The sequence below is a fragment of the Amblyomma mixtum genome, chromosome 7, assembly GCF_055824585.1.
Source record: "Amblyomma mixtum isolate Tamu chromosome 7, ASM5582458v1, whole genome shotgun sequence".
Taxonomy (NCBI): Eukaryota; Metazoa; Arthropoda; class Arachnida; order Ixodida; family Ixodidae; genus Amblyomma; species Amblyomma mixtum.
Window position 1 is genome coordinate 30,285,747 of NC_143018.1, and position 23,667 is coordinate 30,309,413.

The 23,667-nt window shown below is 53.5% G+C and overlaps 1 protein-coding gene across 1 annotated transcript in view; it reads right to left on the bottom strand.

The window, feature by feature from the left end:
- Positions 1-1,267: 1,267 nt before the first annotated feature.
- The window catches only part of LOC149335524 (calcium-activated chloride channel regulator 3A-1-like), a 187,185-nt gene continuing 164,785 nt past the window's right edge, over positions 1,268-23,667 (bottom strand). Inside the window, exons 12-13 of the mRNA XM_089553954.1 lie at positions 3,590-3,889; positions 1,268-1,779 (exon numbers count right to left, since the gene is read on the bottom strand). Of these exons, the coding sequence (XP_089410080.1) occupies positions 1,268-1,779; positions 3,590-3,889 (812 nt within the window). The remainder of the gene's footprint in view (positions 1,780-3,589; positions 3,890-23,667) is intronic.

The following is a 23,667-nucleotide window of genomic DNA, read 5'->3' on the forward strand; positions in this document are numbered from 1 at the left end:
GAACACTATGAGCAAGAGCATAAATACATAGTCTCCAAGAAACAGCGTACTTAGCTTACCCCAAAAGAGGTGTCAGCTGAGTCCTCTCTGGTTGGCTGATTTATTCTCTTTATTTCCGCATTTTTCTGGCAGGCCTGTACCATATGTTATGCGCGTGTCCGCATCTCACAAAACTTAAGTAGTCCCAAAAAGTTGAGTCAGTGTGTTCGAAATTATTCCGGAGCCCTACACTACGATGCCTCTTTCATGTTATCTTCTTTCACTGCCTCCTTTATACATTCCCTTTCAGCGCCGTTCAGGTGTCCACCAAAATATGAGAGAGATACTGCGTCATTTCCTTTCTTCAAAAACCAAATATCAATTTTCAAGGGGAGAACTGTGGCGTGAGGAATTTTACTAACACCGTCGTCGGTTTACACTCTCGGTTTCAACCAACATAACTGGTGCAGATGGACACCACCACCACGTACCTGAAAGCTAACTCCCGCGCTCACAGACATCGGACAACGTGTACTCGCTAGGCGCAGCACGTTGCAAACAATTAAGCAATATGAAAGTTTGGCGCATTTTACGGCTAAAATTGCACAGTGGAGGAATGTTGACAGAAAAGGAAAGATTCATGCGCCTTTCGACTGCCGTAAACGCGAAACACGTGTGGAGACAGCGCCGAATGGGAGGCGAAGGGATACGCCCCGCTTGGACGGCTGCCGAAATATTGCCTAAACGTAAAGCGGCATTGTCACGCACGCTACTTCACCCTTGCTCGCTAAAGTTAACCCAAGACGAAACGCAGGCCTTCCGTTTTGCGCACACGCACATCGACGTCGGAAACGTCTTGGGGCCCCCAAAGCTTCCCGCCACCTATTCTAAAAGTACCCACTACCGCGAGAGTAAGCGCTCTGATCCACCGACACACCACTCCCGTGACCCACGTGAGAGCGCAGTCTGAAGGCAGCGGCGGACAAACTCGTGTGTCTCGCCGGTAGTAGTGAGCCGCATGCGCGCGGCCTGTTACTCACCTCACTGTTTTATGCTGCAGGCCTCAGCGGCCGACGTGTAACGTTATATTTGGGCCTGCTCGAAACCACCGGCCGACGGGCCGGTACTGAACCCACCTCGTCCTTCCTCGGAAGACGCTCGGCTTGCCGCCCACCTGATGAACAAGCGCAGACTGGTCATCCGGGCGAGGAGTGAGGTGGAGGCCGGAGGGCCCTGGACATTTTGGGAGTTACGAGCCGTCCCAAGGTGCAAAAGGTTTTTTTGCCATTTATTTTACAGAAGAAGTGTACGGCTCTTCTTCTTCCTTCCGGTTGAGTACCTCCAACACCGCGACCAGGATGACAGCCACAATCAGCGCTGCGATGCAAGAAAGCACAACCCAGAACAAGGGGGACGACACGAAAGATGACTTCCCGCTGCTTTCTTCTTCTGCATCCATAGCTTCCGTCGTCGGGACCTGTGTCGCCGGGGACCGTGTCGTGGCTTTCGAGGTGGTAACCCGAGGGTCGTAAAAGACTGAAACAACGTTCGAAGTTTTTGACTTCAGTCCATCGCTGTTAACCACTCTAGCTGCCAGGTGAAAGTCCCACTTCCGGGTGCCATCTTTCCCAAGCGAGGACAAGGTGGGAGGAAGCGATAAAGTCACTGTGTGCCATTCGCGGGATGGTTGTGGGTCTAGGTTGCCATTCACGACATCGGCTTCCGTGATCTGAGCCTGGTTTGCGAAGTTAGCGCGTAGGTCCGTGTAGTGTTTACCGACTCGAATATCCAGGGAGGAAGCTGCGAAAAAGTAACGTCGTTGAAGGGGAAATAGCACATCATCCAGTGCGACACCATCGTAAGCAGTGACATTGATATCCTCTGAGATAAGCGCTATACTTTCATTTCCCTCGCCCAGTTTTCACACAAGTCATGTGACTGTTATGCCTGTAAATACTGCACGCCGGAACATTAAAAAGGGTCATTCTCGGTCACGATGCCATGAATGTCTCTCGGTCCCTTTTACATCTAGTAGCCGTGATGGGTCAAAACGTGACTTAACTTTTTGCTAGATAGTTATCCTAACGTCAAGTTCATGCGTATGTCGATGAAAAACGATGTGCGTGACAGCGTGCCGAACATAGAAAGATGTGTTTCCTCACTTTGGAAAGTGAGTCAATTTAAGCCTAGAAATGCCGCATGTTGAAACAACTGACTCGCAGAATTACGAAATATCTTCAATTCCGAGCACGTTTAGTCTGGTAGCTTTTCCAATCATACGTATCCTCTAATGAAACGCAAATAGTTGCGAAGTTATACTTCGCTCCGCAGTGCTAGATGTTTCCCGCACAATGTATCTCATAATTAGAGGGTTCAGTTCAATTTATTTACTTTGCATACAAGATATGTGAAATTCCTATGCACATTTTCTTTATCCCTGTGTGTTGGTTGCGCTTCTTATTGCACCTAGGCTTGTTACAAAAAACGGTCCGCAAACATAAGTATCAAAAATAATGAACTGCAGTATTCCTGTCGGGGCCAATTGCTGTCAATCTTCGTTATGCTGCCGGAAACACGAGGCGCAGTACATCACAAGCCTTTTCCGGTATCCCGTCACTGCAGATATATGCGTATCTTTGTGTGCCTGCTGGCTACTACAACGGGAACTGTCTTTTTTTGGTAAGCTACAAACAAAATTTCTGATTCACCGAGATATTCAAATTAAAGTGGTAGGGGAATATGAGATGGATTTCTGACGAGCCCGAAAGACAACCAGCCATTCTGATAGCATCTCTAAATGTTTCTAAAGTTCTCCACAGCACTACTGGATAATAGTACTGTTGCGATATCGGATAGCAATATTAAGGACAAAGCGGTGTATGTATTTTAGCCTCCGTTAAAACACAGGGTTATATTTACGTAAAAGAATACAATTTTATTGAGAGAACGTATTTTGCGGTGCATAACAGTCTTCAACATAATGCAGCACGCGTGGAAGGAAAGCCGATTTTTACGGAGGATTTATGAATGCTACTTCAACATAGAGCGAACACTATGACGAAAATAGAAAAAAAAAACTTTAAAATCATCCCTCCCTCTCTCGTCTGCTGTCGTTACGCCGTAGATGAGACTGTACCATGAATCGATGCCTACTTGTCCAGTTCTTCATTGGGGAATACTATGCCTAAAAAATTCGCTGTGGCTTAGCTTGGTTAAGCCCGGTAATTGCGAAAGCAATATCCGTTCTTACGCCATGGTTCAGCTGGTAGTGTAGCTGGTGGTGGTGCTTGTGGTTAGACTTGTGGTGATGCATCGGTTATACAATCTAATCTAATCTAATCTAATCCAATCTAATACTATCTAATGTAAGCTAATCAAATGTAATCCAATCTAATCTAAGGCCGCCCGTGGTGGCACCGCCACTACTCGCAGACGGCGCGAGATGGTCGCCCAGCTCTTCGGCGTGACGTCATACAGAGGTCATGCGAAAGGTCAATGGTGTCACCGCCGCGTCATGGCAAAGGCTTGAAAGTGCAAGTAGTAAAGCTTTCGGTTTAAAAGTGTATTAAGCGCCCGTGACATCAGAGTACACGTCTGTTAATGTGCTCACCCGTTCCATCCGTCAGGTGAGCTCCTGGCCATGTCCAGGCTAGCTGCACCAGGAGAGCGTTGCTCTTTCCCGGCCGCACGTCTTCCACAGACAGGTCCCTGATGTCTCCTGGAGGCACGTCCTCTTCATAAATGTCTTCCACGACCTGGAAAGAACCTCCGGGCACCACCCTCTGGAAATCGTCCACTGTCTCCACGGTTGTGCTCGAAGTGTCGTCGGTGTCTGTGGTGCTGTCGACAACCTCGAACATATCCATCGGGTACTCGGAAGCCGGCTCGAAGCTCGTTTCCATGGCTGCTTCTGCGCGAGTCAAAGTCGGCGAAGGGGCACAAGAAAAATGAGGGCAAGAATTCAGACCACCAAAGAAGGTTGCAAGCTGAGCAAAAGAAATTTGCCAAAGAAAGTGCCAAATTTATCCTCACCACTGAATCTGTTTTATTTTTGCAGTATATTGAGGTAAGGAATATCAAAGATGTATTTCATTTTCGACACACACATTATAATAATAATAATAAATAATAATAAATACTTTATTCACACCAAAGAAACAATACAAGACGCGGACGCGCCAAAGCCTCAGTTGGGCATGCAACGTTCCTCTAAAAGTCTGACTGACATACTGGTGACATTGGGGTCCGAGCAATAGATGAATATATATATGTTACACTTGCTGCACTAATGCCTGGGTCATAAGTAGACCCTTTACCATAGGAGGGTAAAGGTGTGAGTGGCGGCTGACGCACAAAGCACCTGATTCGCTTTGGAACGTTTAAGCCCCATAAACCTTAAACTAGGATGATAGAGTTGGGAGCGGAAACGGACGCGCGCAGTCTATCGCGTGCAGCACCTGAGTGGCTTTGGGACGTTTAAGCACCATAAACCTTTAACTAGGAATATAAATCGGTGAGTGGTGGCTGACGCACGCAGTCTATCGCATGCAACAGATCTCACAGCACCACCCGCCCACGGGGAGGAGCGCTGTGCGCCTGCCACGAGGCAGCACCTGAGTGGCTTTGCGACGTTTAGCCTCCATAAACCTTTAACTAGGAAGATAACGCTGCGAGTGGTGGCTTACGCGCAGTCTATCGCGTGCACCAGAACTCACAGCACCACCCGCCAACGGGGAGGAGCGCTGTGCAACTGCCACGAGGCTGCACCTGAGTGGCTTTGCGACGTTTAAGCCCCAGAAACCTTTAACTAGGAAGATAACGCTGCGAGTGGTGGCTGACGCGCGCAGTCTGTCGCGTGCACCAGAACTCACAGCACCACCCGCCAACGGGGAGGAGCGCTGTGCAACTGCCACGAGGCTGCACCTGAGTGGCTTTGCGACGTTTAAGCCCCAGAAACCTTTAACTAGGAAGATAACGCTGCGAGTGGTGGCTGACGCGCGCAGTCTATCGCGTGCACCAGAACTCACAGCACCACCCGCCAACGGGGAGGAGCGCTGTGCAACTGCCACGAGGCTGCACCTGAGTGGCTTTGCGACGTTTAAGCCCCAGAAACCTTTAACTAGGAAGATAACGCTGCGAGTGGTGGCTGACGCGCGCAGTCTATCGCGTGCACCAGAACTCACAGCACCACCCGCCAACGGGGAGGAGCGCTGTGCAACTGCCACGAGGCTGCACCTGAGTGGCTTTGCGACGTTTAAGCCCCAGAAACCTTTAACTAGGAAGATAACGCTGCGAGTGGTGGCTGACGCGCGCAGTCTATCGCGTGCACCAGAACTCACAGCACCACCCGCCAACGGGGAGGAGCGCTGTGCAACTGCCACGAGGCTGCACCTGAGTGGCTTTGCGACGTTTAAGCCCCAGAAACCTTTAACTAGGAAGATAACGCTGCGAGTGGTGGCTGACGCGCGCAGTCTATCGCGTGCACCAGAACTCACAGCACCACCCGCCAACGGGGAGGAGCGCTGTGCAACTGCCACGAGGCTGCACCTGAGTGGCTTTGCGACGTTTAAGCCCCAGAAACCTTTAACTAGGAAGATAACGCTGCGAGTGGTGGCTGACGCGCGCAGTCTATCGCGTGCACCAGAACTCACAGCACCACCCGCCAACGGGGAGGAGCGCTGTGCAACTGCCACGAGGCTGCACCTGAGTGGCTTTGCGACGATTAAGCCCCAGAAACCTTTAACTCGGAAGATAACGCTCCCAGCGGAAGGGGATGCGGACAGTCTATCGCGTGGAGGAGATCTCTAAGCACCACTCGCTAAAGGAGGGGAGCGTGATGCCACTGCCACGAGGCAGCACCTGAGTGCCTTTGGGACGTTTAAGCCCCATAAACCTTAAAGTAGGAAGCTAACGCTGCCAGCGGAAGGGTATGCGGACAGTCTATCGCGTGGAGGAGATCTCTAAGCACCACACGCTAAAGGAGAGGAGCGTGATGCCACTGCCACGAGGCAGCACCTAAGTGGCTTTGGGACGTTTAAACCCCATAAACCTTAAACTAGGAAGATAACGCTGCCAGCGGAAGGGGATGCGGACAGTCTATCGCGTGCAGGAGATCTCTAAGCACCACCCGCTAAAGGAGAGGAGCGTGATGCCACTGCCACGAGGCAGCACCTGAGTGCCTTTGGGACGTTTAAGCCCCATAATCCTTAAAGTAGGAAGCTAACGCTGCCAGCGGAAGGGGATGCGGACAGTCTATCGCGTGGAGGAGATCTTTAAGCACCACCCGCTAAAGCAGAGGAGCGTGATGCCACCACCACGAGGCAGCACATGAGTGGCTTGGCGACGTTTAAGCCCCATAAACCTTAAACTACGAAGATAACGCTCCCAGCAAAAGGGGATGCGGACAGTCTATCGCGTGGAGGAGATCTCTAAGCTCCACCCGCTAAAGGAGAGGAGCGTGATGCCACTGCCATGAGGCAGCACCTGAGTGGCTTTGGGACGTTTAAGCCCCATAAACCTTAAAGTAGGAAGCTAACGCTGCCAGCGGAAGGGTATGCGGACAGTCTATCGCGTGGAGGAGATCTCTAAGCACCACCCGCTAAAGGAGAGGAGCGTGATGCCACTGCCACGAGGCAGCACCTGAGTGCCTTTCGGACGTTTAAGCCCCATAATCCTTAAAGTAGGAAGCTAACGCTGCCAGCGGAAGGGTATGCGGACAGTCTATCGCGTGGAGGAGATCTCTAAGCACCACCCGCTAAAGGAGAGGAGCGTGATGCCACTGCCACGAGGCAGCACCTGAGTGCCTTTGGGACGTTTAAGCCCCATAATCCTTAAAGTAGGAAGCTAACGCTGCCAGCGGAAGGGGATGCGGACAGTCTATCGCGTGGAGGAGATCTCTAAGCACCACCCGCTAAAGGAGAGGAGCGTGATGCCACTGCCACGAGGCAGCACCTGAGTGCCTTTCGGACGTTTAAGCCCCATAATCCTTAAAGTAGGAAGCTAACGCTGCCAGCGGAAGGGGATGCGGACAGTCTATCGCGTGGAGGAGATCTCTAAGCACCACCCGCTAAAGGAGAGGAGCGTGATGCCACTGCCACGAGGCAGCACCTGAGTGCCTTTGGGACGTTTAAGCCCCATAAACCTTAAAGTAGGAAGCTAACGCTCCCAGCGGAAGGGTATGCGGACAGTATCGCGTGGAGGAGATCTCTAAGCACCACCCGCTAAAGGAGAGGAGCGTGATGCCACTGCCACGAGGCAGCACCTGAGTGCCTTTGGGACGTTTAAGCCCCATAAACCTTAAAGTAGGAAGCTAACGCTGCCAGCGGATGGGGATGCGGACAGTCTATCGCGTGGAGGAGATCTCTAAGCACCACCCGCTAAAGGAGAGGAGCGCGATGCCACTGCCACGAGGCAGCACCTGAGTGCCTTTGGGACGTTTAAGCCCCATAAACCTTAAAGTAGAAAGCTAACGCTGCCAGCGGAAGGGTATGCGGACAGTCTATCGCGTGGAGGAGATCTCTAAGCACCACCCGCTAAAGGAGAGGAGCGTGATGCCACTGCCACGAGGCAGCACCTGAGTGCCTTTGGGACGTTTAAGCCCCATAATCCTTAAAGTAGGAAGCTAACGCTGCCAGCGGAAGGGGATGCGGACAGTCTATCGCGTGCAGGAGATCTCTAAGCACCACCCGCTAAAGGAGAGGAGCGTGATGCCACTGCCACGAGGCAGCACCTGAGTGCCTTTGGGACGTTTAAGCCCCATAATCCTTAAAGTAGGAAGCTAACGCTGCCAGCGGAAGGGGATGCGGACAGTCTATCGCGTGGAGGAGATCTCTAAGCACCACCCGCTAAAGCAGAGGAGCGTGATGCCACCACCACGAGGCAGCACATGAGTGGCTTGGCGACGTTTAAGCCCCATAAACCTTAAACTACGAAGATAACGCTCCCAGCGGAAGGGGATGCGGACAGTCTATCGCGTGGAGGAGATCTCTAAGCTCCACCCGCTAAAGGAGAGGAGCGTGATGCCACTGCCACGAGGCAGCACCTGAGTGGCTTTGGGACGTTTAAGCCCCATAAACCTTAAAGTAGGAAGCTAACGCTGCCAGCGGAAGGGTATGCGGACAGTCTATCGCGTGGAGGAGATCTCTAAGCACCACCCGCTAAAGGAGAGGAGCGTGATGCCACTGCCACGAGGCAGCACCTGAGTGCCTTTCGGACGTTTAAGCCCCATAAACCTTAAAGTAGAAAGCTAACGCTGCCAGCGGAAGGGTATGCGGACAGTCTATCGCGTGGAGGAGATCTCTAAGCACCACCCGCTAAAGGAGAGGAGCGTGATGCCACTGCCACGAGGCAGCACCTGAGTGCCTTTGGGACGTTTAAGCCCCATAATCCTTAAAGTAGGAAGCTAACGCTGCCAGCGGAAGGGGATGCGGACAGTCTATCGCGTGGAGGAGATCTCTAAGCACCACCCGCTAAAGGAGAGGAGCGTGATGCCACTGCCACGAGGCAGCACCTGAGTGCCTTTGGGACGTTTAAGCCCCATAAACCTTAAAGTAGGAAGCTAACGCTGCCAGCGGAAGGGTATGCGGACAGTCTATAGCGTGGAGGAGATCTCTAAGCATCACCCGCTAAAGGAGAGGAGCGTGATGCCACTGCCACGAGGCAGCACCTGAGTGCCTTTGGGACGTTTAAGCCAGATAAACATTAAAGTAGGAAGATAACTCTGCCAGCGGAAGGGGACGCGCACAGTCTATCGCATGCAGGAGATCTCACAGCACCACCCGCTAAAGCAGAGGAGCGTGATGCCACCACCACGAGGCAGCACATGAGTGGCTTGGCGACGTTTAAGCCCCATAAACCTTAAACTACGAAGATAACGCTCCCAGCGGAAGGGGATGCGGACAGTCTATCGCGTGGAGGAGATCTCTAAGCACCACCCGCTAAAGGAGAGGAGCGTGATGCCACTGCCACGAGGCAGCACCTGAGTGCCTTTGGGACGTTTAAGCCCCATAAACCTTAAAGTAGGAAGCTAACGCTGCCAGCGGAAGGGTATGCGGACAGTCTATCGCGTGGAGGAGATCTCTAAGTACCACCCGCTAAAGGAGAGGAGCGTGATGCCACTGCCACGAGGCAGCACCTGAGTGCCTTTGGGACGTTTAAGCCCCATAATCCTTAAAGTAGGAAGCTAACGCTGCCAGCGGAAGGGGATGCGGACAGTCTATCGCGTGGAGGAAATCTCTAAGCACCACCCGCTAAAGCAGAGGAGCGTGATGCCACCACCACGAGGCAGCACATGAGTGGCTTGGCGACGTTTAAGCCCCATAAACCTTAAACTACGAAGATAACGCTCCCAGCGGAAGGGGATGCGGACAGTCTATCGCGTGGAGGAGATCTCTAAGCACCACCCGCTGAAGGAGAGGAGCGTGATGCCACTGCCACGAGGCAGCACCTGAGTGGCTTTGGGACGTTTAAGCCCCATAAACCTTAAAGTAGGAAGCTAACGCTGCCAGCGGAAGGGTATGCGGACAGTCTATCGCGTGGAGGAGATCTGTAAGCACCACGCGCTAAAGGAGAGGAGCGTGATGCCACTGCCACGAGGCAGCACCTGAGTGCCTTTCGGACGTTTAAGCCCCATAATCCTTAAAGTAGGAAGCTAACGCTGCCAGCGGAAGGGGATGCGGACAGTCTATCGCGTGGAGGAGATCTCTAAGCACCACCCGCTAAAGGAGAGGAGCGTGATGCCACTGCAACGAGGCAGCACCTGAGTGCCTTTGGGACGTTTAAGCCCCATAAACCTTAAAGTAGGAAGCTAACGCTCCCAGCGGAAGGGTATGCGGACAGTCTATCGCGTGGAGATCTCTAAGCACCACCCGCTAAAGGAGAGGAGCGTGATGCCACTGCCACGAGGCAGCACCTGAGTGCCTTTGGGACGTTTAAGCCCCATAAACCTTAAAGTAGGAAGCTAACGCTGCCAGCGGATGGGGATGCGGACAGTCTATCGCGTGGAGGAGATCTCTAAGCACCACCCGCTAAAGGAGAGGAGCGCGATGCCACTGCCACGAGGCAGCACCTGAGTGCCTTTGGGACGTTTAAGCCCCATAAACCTTAAAGTAGAAAGCTAACGCTGCCAGCGGAAGGGTATGCGGACAGTCTATCGCGTGGAGGAGATCTCTAAGCACCACCCGCTAAAGGAGAGGAGCGTGATGCCACTGCCACGAGGCAGCACCTGAGTGCCTTTGGGACGTTTAAGCCCCATAATCCTTAAAGTAGGAAGCTAACGCTGCCAGCGGAAGGGGATGCGGACAGTCTATCGCGTGGAGGAGATCTCTAAGCACCACCCGCTAAAGGAGAGGAGCGTGATGCCACTGCCACGAGGCAGCACCTGAGTGCCTTTGGGACGTTTAAGCCCCATAAACCTTAAAGTAGGAAGCTAACGCTGCCAGCGGAAGGGTATGCGGACAGTCTATCGCGTGGAGGAGATCTCTAAGCACCACCCGCTAAAGGAGAGGAGCGTGATGCCACTGCCACGAGGCAGCACCTGAGTGCCTTTGGGACGTTTAAGCCAGATAAACATTAAAGTAGGAAGATAACTCTGCCAGCGGAAGGGGACGCGCACAGTCTATCGCATGCAGGAGATCTCACAGCACCACCCGCTAAAGCAGAGGAGCGTGATGCCACCACCACGAGGCAGCACATGAGTGGCTTGGCGACGTTTAAGCCCCATAAACCTTAAACTACGAAGATAACGCTCCCAGCGGAAGGGGATGCGGACAGTCTATCGCGTGGAGGAGATCTCTAAGCACCACCCGCTAAAGGAGAGGAGCGTGATGCCACTGCCACGAGGCAGCACCTGAGTGCCTTTGGGACGTTTAAGCCCCATAAACCTTAAAGTAGCAAGCTAACGCTGCCAGCGGAAGGGTATGCGGACAGTCTATCGCGTGGAGGAGATCTCTAAGCACCACCCGCTAAAGGAGAGGAGCGTGATGCCACTGCCACGAGGCAGCACCTGAGTGCCTTTGGGACGTTTAAGCCCCATAATCCTTAAAGTAGGAAGCTAACGCTGCCAGCGGAAGGGGATGCGGACAGTCTATCGCGTGGAGGAGATCTCTAAGCACCACCCGCTAAAGGAGAGGAGCGTGATGCCACTGCCACGAGGCAGCACCTGAGTGCCTTTGGGACGTTTAAGCCCCATAAACCTTAAAGTAGGAAGCTAACGCTGCCAGCGGAAGGGTATGCGGACAGTCTATAGCGTGGAGGAGATCTCTAAGCATCACCCGCTAAAGGAGAGGAGCGTGATGCCACTGCCACGAGGCAGCACCTGAGTGCCTTTGGGACGTTTAAGCCAGATAAACATTAAAGTAGGAAGATAACTCTGCCAGCGGAAGGGGACGCGCACAGTCTATCGCATGCAGGAGATCTCACAGCACCACCCGCTAAAGCAGAGGAGCGTGATGCCACCACCACGAGGCAGCACATGAGTGGCTTGGCGACGTTTAAGCCCCATAAACCTTAAACTACGAAGATAACGCTCCCAGCGGAAGGGGATGCGGACAGTCTATCGCGTGGAGGAGATCTCTAAGCACCACCCGCTAAAGGAGAGGAGCGTGATGCCACTGCCACGAGGCAGCACCTGAGTGCCTTTGGGACGTTTAAGCCCCATAAACCTTAAAGTAGGAAGCTAACGCTGCCAGCGGAAGGGTATGCGGACAGTCTATCGCGTGGAGGAGATCTCTAAGCACCACCCGCTAAAGGAGAGGAGCGTGATGCCACTGCCACGAGGCAGCACCTGAGTGCCTTTGGGACGTTTAAGCCCCATAATCCTTAAAGTAGGAAGCTAACGCTGCCAGCGGAAGGGGATGCGGACAGTCTATCGCGTGGAGGAGATCTCTAAGCACCACCCGCTAAAGCAGAGGAGCGTGATGCCACCACCACGAGGCAGCACATGAGTGGCTTGGCGACGTTTAAGCCCCATAAACCTTAAACTACGAAGATAACGCTCCCAGCGGAAGGGGATGCGGACAGTCTATCGCGTGGAGGAGATCTCTAAGCACCACCCGCTAAAGGAGAGGAGCGTGATGCCACTGCCACGAGGCAGCACCTGAGTGCCTTTGGGACGTTTAAGCCCCATAATCCTTAAAGTAGGAAGCTAACGCTGCCAGCGGAAGGGGATGCGGACAGTCTATCGCGTGGAGGAGATCTCTAAGCACCACCCGCTAAAGGAGAGGAGCGTGATGCCACTGCCACGAGGCAGCACCTGAGTGCCTTTGGGACGTTTAAGCCCCATAAACCTTAAAGTAGGAAGCTAACGCTCCCAGCGGAAGGGTATGCGGACAGTCTATCGCGTGGAGGAGATCTCTAAGCACCACCCGCTAAAGGAGAGGAGCGTGATGCCACTGCCACGAGGCAGCACCTGAGTGCCTTTGGGACGTTTAAGCCAGATAAACATTAAAGTAGGAAGATAACTCTGCCAGCGGAAGGGGACGCGCACAGTCTATCGCATGCAGGAGATCTCACAGCACCACCCGCTAAAGCAGAGGAGCGTGATGCCACCACCACGAGGCAGCACATGAGTGGCTTGGCGACGTTTAAGCCCCATAAACCTTAAACTACGAAGATAACGCTCCCAGCGGAAGGGGATGCGGACAGTCTATCGCGTGGAGGAGATCTCTAAGCACCACCCGCTAAAGGAGAGGAGCGTGATGCCACTGCCACGAGGCAGCACCTGAGTGCCTTTGGGACGTTTAAGCCCCATAAACCTTAAAGTAGGAAGCTAACGCTGCCAGCGGAAGGGTATGCGGACAGTCTATCGCGTGGAGATCTCTAAGCACCACCCGCTAAAGGAGAGGAGCGTGATGCCACTGCCACGAGGCAGCACCTGAGTGCCTTTGGGACGTTTAAGCCCCATAATCCTTAAAGTAGGAAGCTAACGCTGCCAGCGGAAGGGGATGCGGACAGTCTATCGCGTGGAGGAGATCTCTAAGCACCACCCGCTAAAGGAGAGGAGCGCGATGCCACTGCCACGAGGCAGCACCTGAGTGCCTTTGGGACGTTTAAGCCCCATGAACCTTAATCTAGGAAGATAACGCTGTGATTGGTGGCTGACGCTCAGGGCCTATCGCGTGCAGCAGAATTTAAAAGAGTGTTCTCCGTTTCCTTTTGACATCAGTGTAATGCTGTGCTGAATGACAGGGCATACCTGAAGTAACGCAGTGGGAAATTCAATGTTCTCATGTTCTGTGCTTTGCGAAAACTTCGCTGACGACCTCTGCGCATTCTATAGCGAGGGAATGGGGGAAGTTTCCTTTTGGCCTTTTAGCCTGAGTTAAGTGGAATGCGCTGTTTGTTTTATCTAAAGGAATTCGGTTTGTCTTCACAGCATGTTTTGCGGTACATGGTAAACTTCGACTTTATGCAGCACGTGTTTTTTGAAAATCCAGTTAATTGGGTGTCCATGAATACTGCAGAAGCTTTGCCAAATCGGCCATTTTTCTCCTTGCCGTTATGTAAAGGCAGTAGGAAAGCACCTCTACCCACACGCGAATACTCGTCTATATTGAATCTTGCTGTGTATTTTTGCTTTTTTTAGTTTGGAACAGACCTCTGTGAGCCGTTTACGCAATCTGTCGAGACTTCGAGGACATTATATCCACTCCATCTTTTACAACCTGACTATCCGTTGTCCACTGTCGCCAATAGCGCGCACCACTCGGCCTGCTTGGCGTTGCATACAGTACGCTCGACAGTCCTTGTAATCGGCTTACAGAGGTGTGCTCCAAGCTTTAGAACCCATGTCAGGAGACTACACCGACGCGCCTTCTCGCAGTGTGAGGTACCTGCACCTATTTATTCGACGTAAAATGTCCAGAGCAATTATTTTGCAGTAAGCGATTTTCACAAGTAGCTCAAATGAGCTGGTACTCTGTTTCATTCACCTAGTACCTGCATGTCGCCTAGTACCTGCTGCTGCAGGCACATAAGCAAGTAGGCAGCAGCCTAACGAAACAGCCATTGGAGGTATGTGGGGCTTTTTGGCGCGGGAAAGCGACGCATGGTCTATATGACCGAAGTCGTAGTAGAGGGCAACAATAATTTATACCACCTGGGAATTTCAACGTAGGCTCACATCGCACAGTACCCGCGCATTTTCGCATTTAGCCGCCATCCAAAAGCGGCTGCCGCTGCCAAGATCCGATTTGGCCACCTTGGGATGAATAGCCAAACGCAAAACCTCTGAGAAGCCGTGGTCAGTCCAAACAAGTAAAGACATCGGACTGGAATTGGCTGTTATCAAACTTGTGCCCTTAAAAAGAAAAAAAAATTAGAAGGACACTTATGCTTTGCCTTAGGAGTATACGCGATAGCGCCTTCTCCTTTTTCCTCGTCACATTCCTTTTCTGTTTCACTTCTCACCTAAACTCAAGTTGCAGTCGTAGTTCGGCGCATCGTTCTCGACAAACCCGATGTCATGATCGCCCGCATAGCCTCCGCGCCGAACGAACGGGCAGCAATGCGCAAGCTTCGTGGTGAACGCGCCTTGGAGGAGCGCTAGGTTATTCGCCTCTCATCGCGTGACTGTGTCCCAGCACTTCCCACACTGCGCCCGAACGAGACGAGCGGGCGGCGCTGCCGCTGAGCGCAATGTGTTAGGGTAGTGGCGTACATTGCGAGGTGGAGGAGGAGAAGGAGGGAGTGGTTTTAGTGGGCGCCGTCTTTGGCACTACGTGCGCGCCAAGTGAAGAGGAAAAGTAGCGAAGACGTACTTTGCTGCTCGCTTAACTGTGACTTCTGTACATCCCATGCTGTTAAGCTAGACGCCTACGGCGCCAGTAGCTTCTTTCCCCCTCTCGCCGATTACTACCGTGTCCGTCGGAAGTATGGAGGGGTCGAGAATGTAGACAGCGCGTCGCGCGCTTCGGGCGCTCTACAGGGCCGGGGAGCAGACCGCTAACAGCCTTGTGAGGGTTGGAGAGGGTCGGCGACGGTCGCACCTTGAAGAGAGATGAGCTGTCAACAATGAGGTCGGCGCCTTCTGAAACCACCAGACTATCGCGTTAAGCGGTGGAGTCGACTTTGCTGGCGCCTCGGAAAGTGCGAATGTTTCAGGGAAAGTGCGCGGTCCGCCACAGTCGGGCTCTGGCGAGCCCTGGGCTCCGCCCACTTGTATCTACGACGCCATCGCAGCAGTATTGGTTGAAATTGGGCGATAGCGGATTTAATAAAGCTCCGCCCAGTTATCAAAGGTATTAAAACCCGCTGCAACAAAGAGCGGAAGGAGCTCGCCGAGACCCAGTCTCGGCCGCTTTTCTACAGCCCTTCTTTTAAACCGCCTTTTCTCTAAGTGTTTGTATTTTGCTCCAGTCTTCAATAAAGTAGTTTTTTGCTTCTCAAGAAGTTTGGAGTGGCTGCCCCAACCGGCAACGTGTCGCCGGACGAGTGGACGAAGACGTGAAGTGCCCAGCATACGATCAGACCAACCGGCCATTCCGACCTTATTAACTGGTGCCGTGACCAGGATCGTCCGAGCGGCTTTCTGCGAAGCGGTTGGAGGCAGTACCTTCCGGAAGCCTGACAGGGCAACATCTTGGTGAGAAGCCCCGGGGACCAAGGTCCAAGTGAGGTGATTTCTTTGGGAGAGGCCTCGGAGCAAAGACTCCACAACAGCGCCGAGAAGCGAGCGAAGCGAGACCGACGGATCGAAGCGCCGCGACTTCGGCGGCACTAAGCAACTTTGTCTGCCGGGAGGAAGTGATGGGCCTACTGCGAGCTCTGGATTCCGGCCACACACCTGCGCCAACTATCTCAGCCTGCCGCTGCTGCCCAGCAAGTTCCGTGATCGACAGCCCGACAACAGAGTGAGTTTCCCCATTCTCACCTTACTTGCCTCGGGAGTGCTTGAGCCGCAAGGTAAGAGTAACAGGGCACAATGGCTACGTTCAATTGGCGGAGTGGATATGGCTGTGGGTATCGGTATGGCCAGGAGCGAGCGCAGATGTCAGAGGCCGAGCGAGCCAGGGAAAAAGAGAAGCGACGCCTATATTCCTGACCTCAAGCGTTAGTAAGCAATAGCTGAAGAGAATCTCCGGAGGGAGAGAAAAAGAATTCAGGAGGAGGAACGCTCACGGAGAGCGGCTAGAGTACTGCCGGAGACGGCACAGCTGTACCGCATCGTATGGGACGCTGATCAAACGCTGATCGAGGCAGTAAATAAAGAGAACAGCAGCAGCGAAATTGAGTCGGTTTCTACTGAGGAGCGACAAGAGGAATCGCGCGTTCCCGCAAACAGTGCAGTTATGATTGGTGTCGAGGAGCCTGAAGTTGAGGAGGCAGCCAGTATTGTTGACATCGACAGGCAGTTTTGAATTCCCAAGGTGGAGTTGAGCTCAGCGGACGTTGTTAGCGATGCCAATGGCGCTGATGAGCGCAACATGAACTGCTCAGCCGACCAGGTTGCCCAGTGCGACCCCTTGTTGCCGTCTGAAGCGCCCACATGCCAGGCAGGGTGTGGCGAGAGCGGCATGGCTGAAAAGGCATCCACGGCACAGGCTGTAGCGTCTGAGAAGCCAGCAGAACAGCTGGATAAGCGAGGATATTCCGATCCGGAAACCTCGGACCCGTGCAATGCCGCCATAAGCTTCGGTGTAGATGAGCGGAATCGGGGCAGTGACGACGGCGAATTCGCCCCGCGCCCTCAGAGAAGGGATGTTACACTGCCACTGGTAAGGGCGACCCGCGACCTACGCTGCGATCTCCTTGCGGGTCCGCCCAACAAGTGTACCGCAACCCTAGAGGTCGCTCATGAGGGATTGGTTCAGCTGCTCATGCCACGTACTGAGAGGCCCTCTAGGCGCGGGCACTTAGAGCCTTTCGCGGAGGCTTGCGGCGCATATGCGCACATGGTCGGCAGCTTCATCGAGGCAGATGAGCGAATGCGGAAGGCAGGAAGAATGCGAGGACTGTGCAAGCTGCAGCACGGAACGTTCACCTTTATGAGACCAGATCGAGTGTTCGATCCTGGTGGCTAGCGACAAATGTCTATGTCCACAGCCTTAGCGCGCACTCTGTCACCGCCAGGCTGCGGTATGCGCAAAAATGCCTTGTGGCTCGAGCACAGAATGAGGCAGTGGGTGAGAGTGGGGGAACGTGAACAGTTCGCAGCTCAGACACTCTGGAAATGATTGGACAGAGCCATGCTGAGGTGCTTGTGCTGATTTTGTCTTGTGTGTACTGTTTTCTTTTGTGATGACGTAATCCTGAAGAGTACCGTATTTATTGCAATGTTGTTGCATGTACCTCTGATTTTTGTAATGATTTATCAGAGTTTCACTTGCTTGTCTGCCTACACTCTAAATGTGCAATAAGGATTGTGCTTGTATCTCATACCTGAAGGTTTCTTCCTGAGAATTCTTTCAGCATTGTTAGTAGGACGCAGAAGCGCTCCTTTTTTGTATGTTGTTCGTACAGCGCTCAGTTGAGATCCGGGTCCCTTGTGCTGTGGCGTTTTTTTTTTGTTGTTGTTGACGATCGGGGCCTTTGCGCTTTTGCGCGCTTTTGTATCTTGTGTGTACGGCGAGCGTCCACCCAACATTCTTGGTGGGGAGGTGTTAAGCAAGACGCCTACTGCGCCAGTAGCTTCTTTCCCCCTCTCGCCGATTACTACCGTGTCCGTCGGAAGTATGGCGGGGTCGAGAATGTAGGCAGCGCGTCGCGCGCTTCGGGCGCTCTCCAGGGCCGGGGAGCAGACCGCGAACAGCCTTGTCAGGGTTGCAGAGGGTCGGCGACCGTCTGCCATTGAAGAGAGATGAGCTGTCAAGTGGGGGTGGGGGACAATGAGGTCGGCGCCTTCTGAAACCACCCGACTGTCGCGTTAAGCGGTGGAGTCGACTTTGCTGGCGCCTCGGAAAGTGCGAATGTTTCAGGAAAAGTGCGCGGTCCGCCAGAGTCGGGCTCTGGCGAGCACTGGGCTCCGCCCACGTGTATCTACAACGCCATCGCAGCAGTATTGGTTGAAATTGAATGAGAGCGGATTTAATAAAGCTCCGCCCAATTATCAAAGGTATTAAAACCCGCTGCAACAAAGAGCGGAAGGAGCGCGCCGAGTCCCAGTCTCGGCCTCTTTTCTACAGCCCTTCTTTTAAACCGCCTTTTCTCTAAGTGTTTGTATTCTGCTGCAGTCTTCAATAAAGTAGTTTTTTGCTTCTCAAGAAGTTTGGAGTGGCTGCCCAAACCGGCAACGTGTCGCCGGACGAGTGGACGAAGACGTGAAGTGCCCAGCATACGATCAGACCAACCGGCCATTTCGACTTTTTAACTCATGCTCATAATTACTAATATACACCACAGTAGATGTATCTACAGCACCTTTATAAGAAAGCACCGCACTCGCTACACGCGTCTTTGTTCATTCCAAACGATGGAGCTGGCATGGTGTAGTGTTTAGCGTGCTCGTCTCGCACTCCGGAGGCCCTGGTTCGCTTCCCCAACATGACCAATTTCCTACATGGTTTTATTGTAGTGGGAGCTACATTGGCCGTTTTCTCGCCGTTTCGCTGTAACCGGTGGCCACACCACGAACTGAGCCGATGCCTAACAACCGCCGTAGGTGGCATGACGTCCGAGGAGGAGCCGGAGAAACCGCGTTGCAACAACAGAGAAGCCCATCGTACATATGGAAGTGGCTGCTCAGTGGGATTCGGTTACCTCTTGGGGGCATTGGGGTATCAGTTATGGGTGGTGGGGTTGGTGAAAAACATTTACTGTCTACTTCTCCACCTTTCTGGCTCTCCCATTCCTGTCGTCACACAGTGCAAAGTTCTTGGCTTCCCTTTGCATGTGGCCAAGAATGTGCAAGCCCTCCACCGCGCTGTCACCACCTGCCACTCGGTAACTCACCTCCTGCGGCGCGTGGTCACTCGACGCTCAGGTCTCCATGAGGCTCACGCGTGCCGAGTTGCTCACGCCCTGGCCCTCAACAAGGTCTTGTACTTTGCACCCTACGCTTCCTTCACTCAGACTCAACTTAACGCTCTCGAGACTGCCCTTGTGGGCCTCTACAAAGCAGCTCTCGACCTCCCTATCACTACCTCTACCGCCAAGGTCTTTGCAACAGGCCTCATTCATCCTCTTCGTTCACTTCTCAGTCTCCATCGTGACTCGCAGCTTGCCCGGCTTTCCCTTACCCATCAGGGTCAGTGGTTATTGACTCAAGCGGGTATCTCGCCCATTCCAATTTCCCGTTTACCTCTCCTATTCCCACCCCCGCTCCCAATCTTTGTATCCTTCCCCTCCCGACCAACAAGTCCCCCGTCCTGCACGCCGGCCGTCGTCATGCGGCCGCGCCGCACCATTCCCTTCTCTTTGATATCCAAGGTATAGCCTACACTGATGCCTCCTTCGTGGCTCCTCGAGGTTCCTGCGGCTACGCCCTGTACCATCTACACCTCCCTACTCCTGAAACCCACATAAACGGGCCGTATCTACACCCTCCAGACGAATTGTACCTCGAGGTCCTCTCCATTGCCCATGTCCTCTACTCATTTGCCCTCCTTCCCTCTCTCCAAGGGTACACAGTCTATTCAGACTCACAAGCCGCTATACTCCACAAACAGAAACGCACCCTGACCCCTTCACTTCAACAGGAGCTCGAACGAGTGGTCACCGCACTGCAGCCTTCCATCGCTTTCCTGCGCTGGGTCCCTGGGTATTCAGGGGTTGACGGATATGAGCTGGCCCATCAGTTCACCTACGACACACTTCTCCGGGCACCGTTGATCCCCTGGCCCAAGCCCTCGGAGGACGGTGGGAGACTAAACCTTCGCCGCACCATAAAAGAAGTCTACCTTAAGCTCCGCCTCGACAAACGCTTTTACCCTCCCCGTCATCCGTCACTCACGGTGCCGGAGTCTCGCCTTCTGCGGCCCATCCAAATGAATGCAGTTATCACCCCGTCCCACCTCTTTCTCTATCGCTATCGGTCGGACCGTCCCAACTTCCCTTGTATCTATGCGGACCTGGCCCATTGCCTGTTCTATTGCCCGGCTGCTTAGCAGTCGGGTTCCTACCCCCCACCCTCTCTATCCATCACTACCTGGCTTGTCTGACTTGGCGTTAAAGGGGAAGAACAGCGACTTCTGGTCGCCCTGGCGGTCGACATACTCGGCCTATAAATTATGGTCGAATAAAGCTCTTTTTAATACTGTCTACTAAATTTTACAGAGTAGTGATTGGCGTAGGGCCCTATTAGCCCTTTCCTCTCACAATACTAGGTACAGCCCCTATTCCGGGGCCAGATTGGCAAGCGACGCCGCCCGCGTCCTGTGAACCAATGCCTTTTGGGTCTTTAGGCCTTGAAAGCCGAGCAGGGCCGCCTCTCAGTCCTCTCTGGTGGGGTTGGGGAGGACATATGGGTTTCATTGACACGCCCAAGCCATGTGGAAGGTGTCAGGCACCTCCCCACAAAACTGGCACGCGCTATAAAAGGATGTTGGTTGGTTGGTTGGTTTTTGGGGTTTAACGTCCCAAAGCGACTAAGGCTATGAGAGCCGCCGTAGTGGAGGGCTCCGGAAATTTCGACCACCTGGGGTTCTTTAACGTGCACTGACATCGCACAGCACACGGGCCTCTTGAATTTCACCTCCAAAGACATTCAACCGCCGCGGCCGGGATCGAACCCGCGTCTTTCGGGTCAGCAGCCGAGCACCATAAACACTGACCCACCGCGACGGCCCATCAAAGGATGTGTTGAAATGTTTAAGTACCGCCGGGTACAGTACAGTGCTAGTGAGATTTTTGATGGGGAGGCGCTCGTCAGTGCAATTCAGTCCCTTACATGGGCCCGGGGGGTAGCGCCGGTGCTCCTCTCTGTAGTAATCGGGGTTGTGTTTCAATGTAAGGGCCAGATTGTCTGATTGGGAATACGCTTCCAAGGACAGTGAGATAGCCCCGGGAGAGAGTGCATGGACGGCCTGATCGGCCTGTTCGTTTCCCTGGAGTACCTGGTCGCCGGGGGCCCAAATCAGGTTACGTGGAGTTGGATCATCGCATCGGCAGCTATATTGCAGTATGCGTCAGGCAAGCGGGGGAGCCCATCCCAGCTCATAGTTCCGAGAGGCCCCTCGTGAGTCGGTGATGATGTATTTCGACTTGGGATTAGTGAGAGCCAGAGCAATGGCAAGCTCCTCCGCGTGTGTGGCGCTGTAGGCTTTCAAAGTGAGCCCGCTAACTGTGTTTTTGTTGTGCACGAATGCGGCCGTGTACCACCCCCTGTGGTGTGGGCCGGCAACGTCCACGTAATACACGTGTTGTTGGTTACTACACCATCCAGCCAAAGCTTCCGCGCGCGCCTGGAGACTACCGCTATGGTGTTCTCTGGACATGTTCCGGGGAAGAGGTCGGACCCGAAGGGTGCGTCTCCAGGGTTCTGGCACTCTCTCCATTTCCTCAGCGTGGTAGTTGCGTTTGATGAGTAGCCGGTCCAAGAGGCGGAGACCGCACGTGGCCTGCGCAAGACGCGTGTATTGGTTGACTAAGTGGGCTTCTCGAACCTCCCGGAAGGTGTTCACCATGCCCAAAGCCAGAATTTTCAGGTTGGATGTGGCGACCGGGAGGTCGAGAGCCCGCTTGATGAATTTCAGGTGGATGACCTCCAGTTTTTCATCATCGTGTTCGTGCAGGTGCAGGTAGGGGGTTGAGTAGAATATTCTACTCATTACGAAAGCGTGAGTAAGCCGCAGTGCATCCTTGCGGCTATGCGGCCCACCTGGTCTCCCACTCTGCGAAGTTTCGCCAGGGTGGTGTCGACCCTGCGTTGGTGGTGTGTGAAGAGGCCAAAGACGCGGATCTCTTGGTCTCACGGTTCGGTCCTGAGGGGAGGCTGTTGCGCAGCGGAGTTGTGTCCCAAGGAAAGGGATGTACATGCACGAATTCAGATTTAGCTGCGGCGCACTGGAGTCCGCAGTAAGCCACGCAGTCGTCGACTAGGGTCGCCGCTGCTTGCAGTCAAGATTTCATGTGGCCCAGGTTACCTTGCGTGGCCCAGATTGTAATATCATCCGCATAAACAGTGTGATGTATCCCGGGCAGAGAAGACAATTTGGAGGGAAGAAAAACATTGTCAAATTGAAGACGAGAGGAGACAGGACCGCACCTTGAGGTGTTCCTCTCGAGCCGATGGTGTATGGCCCGTGTTCCGCGTCTTTTATGCGTATATAGGCTTGACGGTCTGTAAGAAACTGCCTTATGTAATGTAATTTTTTGTGGCCACAGTTGGTGTGACTGAGGTGGTCAAGGATTATTTCGTGTTTGACGTTGTCGAATGCGCCTTTAAGACCCAAGGCCAGAACCACCTTTTCGTTGTGAGGATATTCGACAGGATCTAAGATGTCGGGGTGCAGCTGCAGTATATCCTGTGCTGAATTGTAACACCGAACAAGGTGTCCGCGGAAATAGGCTGTGTTTCGAGAAAATCGGAGAGCCTGTCGCGTACCACCGTCTCCATCAGCTTACCAACACAAGACGTGAGGGAGATGGGTCGAAGGTTCTCCACGTCAATCGGTTTGCCGATCTTCGGGATGAAGGCCACGAGAGCCGACTTCCAGTCGAGAGGGAGAGGAGACTTTCCGTCCCAAATGCTAATGTTGTATTTGAGGAGCGCGGAGTAGGTTGCGTCGGGAAGGTTAGCCAAGAGCATGATTGTAACCTCGTCGCGCCTGGGTGCAGCGCCCCGCTTCATCTTTCTTAAGGCCGCCCGGAGGTCGTGGAGCTGGAATTCGGTGCCCAGCTCCGTGTCCTCTTCGCCTTGCCTGCATACGAGCATGCCGCCGGCCGGGAGTCCTTAGTGGTGCACAGGTATCGATCCCTGCGAGTGTGCGCCAGCTGTGTTGTCGATCCTGTAAAGTTGTGCAAGGCTCTATGCAAGTGGCGTTGGGTTTCCGCGCGTGCTTGTGTGGTATCGATGAGAGCGTGGAACAGGCGCCACGTGTTGCGGCCATACACCTGGCGCGCAGCCGCGTGCACCGGTCCACGCAGTTGGTGTCGGATAACTCAGTAGCATATTCCGCTGCCTGTTGTGTGAGTTCGAAGATGCGTTTTTTCGGTCGTCTGTTAAGTTTCTGTTCCTTCAATTGTTTGGTGAGACTGCTGCGGGCCTGCCAAAGGTGGAGCAAGTGGTTGTCCACGTCCGATTGTGTTTCTGTGAGGTGTATCTGCTTTTCATGTTGTGTAAGTGTAGACGTGAGCGATTTGGAGGAGGTGAATATCCCGACTAGAGAAGGTCACGATACGTAAAGAGGTGCGGAAAGTCGTACAGACCGGGACACGAGCTTCTGTTAGTGGGCGTTTCAGGGGACGCATGTAAATTGTTGTGAGGATATTACACTGAACACTGCCCAGATTGTCCTCTGCATTCAGCCAGTCGGCGTGACGTATGATGCGTGTAAATGTGAAGTTCGGGCAAGTATCTCGTTGAATAGAATTGCCGACAAGTGTTGAGTTCACAGGGTCAGTGAGTCCAAGTGTGGAAAGAAGTTCCGCAAGGTTCGTCCCACGTCTGTCCTCCCGGGGATATCTCCAAAGCCTGCTCGGGGTGTTGAAGTCACCGACTATCAGGAGGGGATCCCTTCCCGCCACCTGCATAGCTGGTGTGAAAATTTCATTGAAAGTTAAATTTCGGTGGGCAGTAAATGTTTAGAATGTGTA